The 9,692-nt window shown below is 40.0% G+C and overlaps 1 protein-coding gene across 2 annotated transcripts; it reads right to left on the reverse strand.

Moving 5' to 3' along the window:
- Nucleotides 1-4,348: 4,348 nt before the first annotated feature.
- On the reverse strand, nucleotides 4,349-8,418 carry LOC117477558 (tumor necrosis factor receptor superfamily member 6B-like). 2 transcript variants are annotated; one of them, XM_034124242.1, is made up of 4 exons: nucleotides 7,921-8,418; nucleotides 7,107-7,527; nucleotides 5,705-5,887; nucleotides 4,349-5,080 (listed from the first exon to the last, which is right to left on the reverse strand). In XM_034124242.1, the coding sequence occupies exons 1-4, from the start codon at nucleotides 7,921-7,923 to the stop codon at nucleotides 4,746-4,748; spliced, it is 942 nt and encodes a 313-aa protein (XP_033980133.1). In that variant the 5' UTR covers nucleotides 7,924-8,418; the 3' UTR covers nucleotides 4,349-4,745. The 2 variants fall into 2 exon arrangements, with proteins under 2 accessions (XP_033980133.1, XP_033980134.1); XM_034124243.1 differs by lacking the exon at nucleotides 7,921-8,418 and adding an exon at nucleotides 7,819-7,908.
- Between the last annotated feature and the right edge of the window lie 1,274 nt (nucleotides 8,419-9,692).

Below are 9,692 nucleotides of genomic sequence, written 5' to 3' on the forward strand. Positions count from 1 at the left end.
TTTTTTGAGACTCCCCTGACGGTCACCCGATTCGTACTTGTAATTTTTTCTATCTATAGCCAATCAGATGTCTCCTCAATTCTAAGCCAATCACATGAGCGCGCCCCCACGAGGGTAGATTTCTTACGTTCATGACGTAGCGCTTCATGTACGCATTTTGCGCTGTCCGGAGCTGACAGGTCCATGGAGCCTGCCTGCAGGCGCTAATCTCAGGACACTTCCACTCTCAGTACATTGCCACTTTCCGAGCAGGAAATGCACGCAAATACAAGCCTTTATATTATTAAGGTACAGTGCCACTTTCCGAACCATTAATGAATGCTTGTGTACATAAAAACGGCAGGCAAAACCGTTTTAAATGTGTGTTTCCTGTATGGCGAATACAGCTGCTTTATTTATGTCTGTATGAAGTTGTTGTGAGTGTGGAGGGAGCAGCTACAGGTTAGCTTAGCCTAATCGATCAGTGCACTACGAAGCCAGTGCTAGACAGTGAACTGTCAACGGGGGGAGCCCCGCCGGTCATTATCGGCCGATATTCACTCTTAATAGTTTGATCGGTGCTCTCTATAAAGGCCGATCAGGAGAGCTGGATCTGATCGATATGGACATAAACGCGAGTGAAGTTTTAGCGAGCTGCATGAGAAACTGACGGGCTGTCAGGAGAGAGGGAGGGAGAGAGGAAAAGAGATGATCCTTATAGAGATGGGCGAGTCCTGATTCATCCGGAAAGTGGCACTGTACCTTAATAATATAAAGGCTTGTATTTGCGTGCATTTCCTGCTCGGAAAGTGGCAATGTACTGAGAGTGGAAGTGTCCTGAGATTAGCGCCTGCAGGCAGGCTCCATGGACCTGTCAGCTCCGGACAGCGCAAAATGCGTACATGAAGCGCTACGTCATGAACGTAAGAAATCTACCCTCGTGGGGGCGCGCTCATGTGATTGGCTTAGAATTGAGGAGACATCTGATTGGCTATAGATAGAAAAAATTACAAGTACGAATCGGGTGACCGTCAGGGGAGTCTCAAAAAACCCACACACGAATGCACAGCGATCCATGCACAGAAAGTAGAGATGGGCGAGTCCTGATTCATCCGGATCATTAACCCGGATCCTAGAAATGAGCTGGTCGTGACGAGTCTCCCCTCTCCATTAACCCGAGTCCTTTGAGTCCCACACTTGGTGTGACGTACAAATTAAAACTATAAATTAATTCACTCGCTACTCTCTTTATAACATGTAAAATCACATTACAACGTACCCCAGTCCATCTACCCTTTAGCAAGTAGGATAGCTGCCAGAAGTGATCGTTTGGCTCAGGGGAGGGGACGTGGATCAGTGAAACTTCCTGCAGACTCGTGGGGACTCAGAGGAGCCGACGGCTCCTAACCGTAATAGCATAGCAGATCCAGAGATCCATACTCGTCATGTGCACGAGCATAGCCCCTCCTCCAGCACCCGGCTCCCGGCTCCCGCGGCTATATTATGCACGAGTCAACAGCAGACTCAGAGATTCGCAAATCCTGACTCACTGTGCAAAACATAGCAGACTCGTGCGGACTCAGAGCCGTAACCGTATAGCAGCAGATCCAGAGATCCAGCAGACTCGTCATCATGCACGAGTCAACAGCAGACTCAGATTTGCTAAATCGCAAAATGACCCTTTTTTTTGTGATCAATATGTTTTATTAAAGCAAAAGACACCACTTTACACACATTTAACACATACAAACACCAGTATTGCAATGATTACGCAGTCCATGAGAAAATATGGGGGGAATATGATTAGATATAATTATATGTTTAATAATAATAATTGTATAATTAAGACATTTTATATATTCTAACTGTTTTGCAATCATTTGTCATTGTTTCTTTTTGTGTGCTATGTTCAAAATAAACGTTTTGCCAAGTAAGATCCTTATTGGAAATGCAGCTATTACACGCAGGAGATTGTTGCACAACATGACAATTTTGTTAGAAGTCTACACTGAAACTTCATTTAGAGCCGGAAACATAATGGACTTAATCAAAATCGCGGGATCCATGAATCCAGGTCAATGATCGAGAGAGACCAGTAGCCTACGAGTTAGTCAGCGGAACTTCACAGACTCAGATTCGCAAATCCTGACTCACTGTGCAAAACACAGCAGACTCGTGCGGACTCAGAGCCGTAGCCATATAGCAGCAGATCCAGAGATCCAGCAGACTCGTCCTCATGCACGAGTCAACAGCAGACTCAGATTTGCCAAATCGCAAAATAACCCTTTTTTTTTAGATCAACATTTTTTATTAAAGCAAAATACACTGTGTAGCGGAGGTTAATATAACGTCAGTTTAATATGCTCGTGAAATGCAACACGTTTTCGGTTTCACCGATAGGATTTCTACGGTCTTGGTGATGCTGACTCATATGACTCAAATGACTCGTATGATCCGGATCTCTTCAATGACTGACTCAGAAGACTCCGAGTCCGTAAAAGGATCCGGATTTGCCATCTCTAGATCCTTACTCCCGTGTTATTAGCCATATCCGGTCACAGTCCGGTAATTACCTGCTAACGGAAACGCTGCTACACAATTCTTCTTCTTCTTCTTCTTATTATTATTATTATTATTATTATTGAAACATGACCGGTAAGTTTCAAATTTGTCCGGTAAAATAAATTCTGTCCGGGGAAACCCTGCTCCGGACAGCGCAAAATGCGTATATGAAGTGTCATGAACGCAATAAATTATACCCTCGTGGGGACAGGCTCATGTGATTGGCTTAGAATGAAGGAGACATCTGATTGGCTATAGATAGAAAAAATTACAAGTACGAATCGGGTGACCGTCAGGGGAGTCTCAAAAAACCCACACACGAATGCACAGCGATCCATGCACAGAAAGCGGTTTGTGTTTGCAGGTTCAGGGGATTTAAACGGAAAACAAATATGTGAGGATCAAAAATACATATGTAAACATACATATGAAACGGAACACATTTGTGTGTGCATTGAAAAACACAAGTGTGGATCCGGAAATACAAGTGTGAATCCTTTTGCGGATCATGAAATACAAGTGTGAATCCTTCTGTGTGCATGTGTGTTACGAACCCACTAGGGATGAGTAAGATAACATACACCAGATGGATTTGGTAAGTAAATAGGATTTAATGAGCAACAACAAAGGTGCACAACAAAATGAGGTCAAAAGAAGCCTACGCCAAACAAAGAAGCCAAAAGGGCGCAGTTCTACTGCTGGTAACAGGAGGACTCTTGAAAATGAGCCTAATTAAGACACCTGAGATCTCTTCCAATTAGCCATATTGGAAGGAGGCTGCAGGAAAACGCAGCTAACAACATAAACTAAACACACGCTACTCTAAGCACACGTATAAACACTCTAAACACACAATACTAAACACGGATTACAAATGTCAAACACAGGCTATAGCTCAACTGAAGTGTCCACGACACAGGAGCAAAATGTGTGAGGCGTCTGATCGCAGCAGAGCCTCCCGAGTGATAATTGTCCCCAGGCTTTGTAGTCATCTCCGGAAGGTGTGCTCTGGGATTGCACGGGGATTGGAGAGCGTCGGGCCCGGCGTGCTCCAATCAGCGTCTTCGGAGGAGGACCAGGAGATGACAGCCAACGACATTGGGGCAACCACACAGCTCATTTACATATTACACACAGCTGCAAACAATCTCAGACAGGTTAACGGGCAGACAGAAACAGCAGCCGTAACAATGTGTGTATTATGAGACTGTTCTGAGCCCATAGAACACAGCATCATTCCTTTTTCAATGCGTATTTTACAGCACATATTTATGTTGTGATGTTGGTACAGGCTTTGTTCCGTTTTTACAATGGAAATTATAATGAATTTTCAAAATGTAAGAACTATGAACCAATGAAATACTACCAACAGTTATGTAGCAGCCAACAACGAATAATGCTTCACTGTATCAGATGAGAAGATGCTTCCTGAAGTTTTCAAAAAATGACAGGGACTTCAGTTCCAACTTGTGTATTGTTTCTTATGACAACATTCATATAACATATAGAGGATTAATAAAAAACGATATCCACGTTTACTTGCGATAATTTTTATTTGAGAGTCATTCAAAGTAGCCACATAACTTAATTAGCATACATCATACGCATGTATATCAATCTTAAATTGCAAACACAACATAACAGCTCCTCCGCACTGTCTTTCTTAGGATGCTACAGACCTTGTTTTGATAAATAGCAATATAAATTAAGTTCACACACTTTTTAACTACAGACATAAGAAGAGGTAGATATGCTAATGCCCAACACGTTTTATTCTTTATTCTCTCTCTCTCTCTCTCTCTCTCTCTCTCTCTCTCTCTCTCTCTCTCTCTCTCTCTCTCTCTCTCTCTCTCTCTCTCTCACATAATTCCTATCAATCACCTGACTTGACATGAAGTGTCGTCCTTAACATATTGACTCTCATAATTTATTTAAGTTGTAGTAAAGGACAGCAGGGCATTTCAAACTAGGTGACAGATTCAAGATTAGATTGTTTGGTAATTTTAAGAAAGAAAAAAATGAAATGCACAAAATGTGTGCAAACTTTTTTAATTGAATGGTATTCCCCTTTAAATAATAAAAAAATGATAAAGCCTGTATTTACAGTGCATATTGTAAAGGGAAGTAAAAATAGATGAAATAACAAATGCATTATTATTTATATTATATTATTTGTTAAGCACAATTCAATTGTTTTTCTAACCTTATATTACAATTACATGTCCCTGTATGTCTATAGCACACTGCGGTATCTGATTCAGATTTGAATCGATTCTCTCCAGCTTACTCAATAGTCGATCATCGGAGTTCACTCCTGCATTTTTCAATATCGCCGGAAGCTGTCGAATCTGACTTGCCGTGGCAGAAGCGACCCAAGTGTTGATCAGCGAATGAAGTTCTGAGGTGGTAAGTCCTGAAACTGCTTGTTTTTTGCTGTCCTTAGTCGGAAGCCTGTGTGCGAAACGACGCAGACGCCTGCCGGGAATATTGTGGTGGACGAAGAAAGCTGGGAGGATCTCTTTGAGGTAGTCGCCCCCGTCTGCAAGAAATAAAGAAGATTAGGAAACATGGAAAAACAAGTCAGAAAACAAAAATGTCCTTCAGACGAAACTGTTTGCTCGTCATGGAGCCATTTTAATGGCCTCATGTGTACAGGTTTAATAAGGTCACATGTGGAAGTAATTTACAATTATTTGCAATAAAGCTTTTAAATGTGATTTACATTCCCTAGGCAGCTGACTTTCAGCTCTTGGGAGTCTCAGGGTCTATGAACACAACACAAATCAGTCCCTTTTCATGACTGCATACTGTAAGTGAAAGATGATATGTGACAGGGCCGTGGGATTAACGGATTACATTTAACAGCATTATATAATCAGGATAGAAAAAAAAGGTAAATGTGTTTCCTTACAGTTACATAAAAAAATATGTAATCAGATTACATTTCCATTTAATAAAATGGGGATAATTAGTATTAGTTTCAATACATTTTGAAATAAAGATCAATATATTATAGGCACTGTCTGAATTTTATTTTTGTTTTTCCTTTATACTTTATTCTTTTAGTAAGTGCGATAATCTCCAAAAACAAAGACATTGATGTAACCAACAACATGATATTATTTCCCCCTTCTTCCTTATAGGACCTTTATCAGCTGTTCACCTTTTGATTTGAGGTCTTGGCAGTTGGCGCACACGCTGTCGTGCCAGGCGGAGCCCTTCAGCACCAGCTTCAGCCCTGGAGCAGCGCAGCTCTTGTGTTGTGTGCAGTTCTGGAGAGCAGAGGAGGTGTCGGAGTAGGTCTCGTAGGGACAATTGCGGCAAACAGTGTCCTCATCAGGTGTACCTGGAGAAGACATTTGTTCTCAATACAGGACAAACCACATACTGCATGATGTCCCTGTGAAGATATCTGTCCAATATTAATCGTACTTTTATTGTAGGGACAGATACTAAACCTCTTCAGTCTTTACATCCGACAGATGAAACCCAACCAAAAACAGCAACAACAACAGCATATTGCTTTGTGACAAACATTAGAAAGGTATATGCGAAAATTGACCTGTTTTCAAGCATTATTCCACATATTTTTAGTTGCTATACAATAGTTTCCATTTGAACTGTAAATACAGTACAAGTTACAGCTTTGTGCCACTTAGGGGCAGTACACTTCAGTCTAAAGGATGTCAAAACTCTTCCCTATCAGTGTTTTCATGCCTGCTTTGACATCGTTATGTAATATGTGCAATCTGGTGCCACTAAATGTTTTTAAAGCTCGGTTGGATGCTACTGAATCGGAAGCTGTTGGTACCTGTGCATGTGGATAGTATGTAATTTGTAATCCCTGTAATGCTACTGTATGATGTCCTTTTGTTGTTCTGTATATGTTTTTAATGTTTCATGTGGAACCTACTTGAGCAGGTCTCCCTTGAAAAAGAGGTCAATGATCTCAATGGGATACAACCTGAATAAATAAAGGTTTGAAATGAAATGAAATGAATGTGTGTGTGGTTACATTTGTTTAATATGATGCCATGGTAACGCTGTGGCTTACATATAGGCCGATATGAATACAATTTAGATTGTAGAATCTTGAAGGAAACATGCTCATGTTGGTGAATTAACAAGTTCATAGGGATGTCTTACTGTAACAAAATTACAATCCTTATTAAATAAACTGATTTAAAAGCATGTTTTACCAATTTTAGAAAAGTTATCCTGTTTAAAATATTGTGGCAGCGGAACTTTTTGTTGCAGTGAATACACTGAACTCCTATAGTGTTCCACAATGCATTGTGGGTTATTATACAGTAACAACATGTTTCAATGGTGTTGTATAGTGAATTTTCAGAAACTTAAAGGTTTTTATTATTGAGGCATCAATAGGCGGGTACCAATACCATTCAGTTTTTCTGGATTGGCAGGAATATAAATAGTGTTTTTTTGTTTTACTATAATTAAGTAAAGGCTATTTATAACAACCGTGCTATACCCCTGACCCTGGGTTTTTTATTCCCCACCTGCCTAACATAATATCGAGCAAATGCTCTAAGTCTGGAGCCTACCTTTGGTCAGCACCTCTTGACCGGAAGGACACTCTTTGTGGCCGGAGCACATGTCGTTGTGGCTCTGGTAGTAGTATCCCTGTTTGCACTGACACTGGCAGTCACGTTCTGCGGTGCACGCGGTCTTCACCTCCTGGTAATAGCCACACGCGCTGCATCGTAAACACCTACTGATGTAATTCCACAGCTCCGTGAACGAGCCCGACGGACAAGGCGCGCACAAGCTGTTCTGCGTCGCTGTGCAGCGTGCGCGCAGGTAGGTTCCCGGGGGACACTTTTCGCACTCCAACGACTCTTCGGTGGCCGAATCTGTGTACGTGAAGGTCCGGACGGCGGGGGGTACGTCTTCACTCCGGGCCACCCGCAATGAAAGCAGCAGCAGCGGGAAGAGAGAAAGCAACATCTGGAAGTGAGGAGGAAACTGGAAAAGAAGGAAGTAAATGCGATGTTATTTAAGGAATACTAGGAAGTTTAAAAAGGAGAAATACTGGAAAATAACAGTGCAAGGACAAGTTGCATATCTGGAACCGGTTAGTCCAATCTAATTTGCTAAAAATCCAGGAAATATTATCTTTACTCTTATTTCCAGCAGTGTAAAGCATCTTCTTGTAAGGAATTCTAATAACTAACTTATATTTACTATCTTTTAGCACCAACAACTAACCAGAATATGTCAATGTTGTCTTCAAATATATATAAAATAGAGAAAGACCTTCTATAAGAATATCTCCTGAGGGTTAAAGTGTTACAGACAGACATGTTTGCAGTGAGAAGTCTCAGCATGTCTGCCCTCTGCACCCCACTCTCCACCTACCATTGTTAATGTGTTGAGTTCCAGGCCTAAGGGATGGTGCTCTCTCTACGCCCTCTGCTCTGCTATTTATTATATGCAGCTCTGACGACGACAGATGCAAAAACAACTCAATCATTATGAATCATGACACTGGTATTTTGTCATCACAAAGGTTTGACTCATTTGTCAGGAAGGATTCCCCACTAAATAACCTTTTATACATATATCATGATATTAAAAGCTTTCCCCAAATAGACATTTATTGTTTTACTCTTGGACAATATCTCCACAAATTAAACTTCATCCATCCCAAATTTGAGATACCAGGAGATTCATGGCAGTTTATGTTAAGATTAAAACAAATACAAATATACGTCTTCTGATCAACGAGATATAGATACCACCGACCAGTAACCTTGAATGTATACCAATATTATTTCCTGCATAGATACAGTTTGTGGTAAATCTGCCTATTTTTTAACCTACTGTTATAATATGTGTGTATCTGCATATTTATGTAAATGTGTTCTCTTACTGTGACTATATTGAGGGTTACAGGGAACCATAGGCTTCATGTAAGTTCAACACACTTTGCAATTTAAATCACATTTCTGTGGAATGAGGGGCTGTTCTCCGTTGAATTCTTCATATCAGTCACAAATAGCCTAACAAAAGAGGTGAAAAACTGGTTTTGTCAACTTGCACAACTGGATTTTAAAACCTTTTCTATTGAGGAATTACGTTTTTTTATTACAATTTTAATTCTGATAACAATTTTTCGGCCTATTTACGTGATTACACATGTTTTCCACAAAATAGTTGGCAGTCATTATGGCTAATAATGGTCTTCTCTAGTATATTTTGTATCATACTATTACATACTTTAAGTTTATAATGATATATGTATTTTGTTTTTTTAAATAAAGTTATTTTGTGATTTGTTCAATGGATAATGTTGCTTTTACTCTAATGCTTTAGTGAGGTATTCATCAAAAGCATATCAGACTAAAACATTTTCAAAGTGGTAATACATGTAATTAATATTGCTGGGAGAAATGGAACTGTTTTAAGCGAATTGGCTGAAAATGGGCATTACATTTTAAGGCTTTATGTTTTAAATGTATATATTGTATTCATGCTGCTGCTCACATTTTTTTTCATTTTTTTTTTTACTGTCAGTTTGGATGTTTCCATGTTAATTGTTGGAAATATAAAGCCTCTACTGTATGTGTATGATTTGCAAATATCAGTCTTTGTTACTCTTGGTGGAAGTTTTCTAAATGTCCTCCTTCAAATTCCCTTATTAGAACGTACGAGGGAGTCATGACTTTAATACAATTATGACTTAGTCTTTACTTTTCTCGAAACAGCCATCAGCAGTAAAGCATCCCTTCCTCATCTCACCAGATGCATCAGAGTGACTGACTGTTACCATTGAGAACTGACAGTGACATCTTGTGGACAAAAGACATAGCTGTTGGGACATTTCTAAAACTTAACACAAATGTGATGCTGGTGTATTGATCATTTGTATTTCCGTATTGCTCCTACCATGGCAGCAATTCCTCTTCCTGAGGTCATGACAAACTATGAGACATAACACGCCCCCAAGGCAAAAATGTGTAAATGTAATTTTCCGTCTTAAATAATTATTCTTCAGGACAGTTCTTCCCAACCTGGGGGTCGCGACTCCTTCTTTCCCTCATTTTAAGTTTGCATTGTTTTTTAAGATATATGGTAATATTTTCCTCATCGTTGGTCCATTTTTAATACAATTATGTGAACGGATCATA

Source organism: Trematomus bernacchii, unplaced genomic scaffold, assembly GCF_902827165.1.
Source record: "Trematomus bernacchii unplaced genomic scaffold, fTreBer1.1, whole genome shotgun sequence".
NCBI classification, from domain to species: domain Eukaryota; kingdom Metazoa; phylum Chordata; class Actinopteri; order Perciformes; family Nototheniidae; genus Trematomus; species Trematomus bernacchii.

Excerpts from the sequence above, each read along its gene's own strand:
- LOC117477558 (XM_034124242.1), bottom strand. Across the intron at positions 5,888-7,106 it reads TCAAGAGGTGCTGACCAAAG|GTACACCTGATGAGGACACT; the intron begins GTAGGCTCCAGA and ends TGTCTTCTCCAG. Across the intron at positions 5,081-5,704 it reads CCAAGACCTCAAATCAAAAG|ACGGGGGCGACTACCTCAAA; the intron begins GTGAACAGCTGA and ends TATTTCTTGCAG.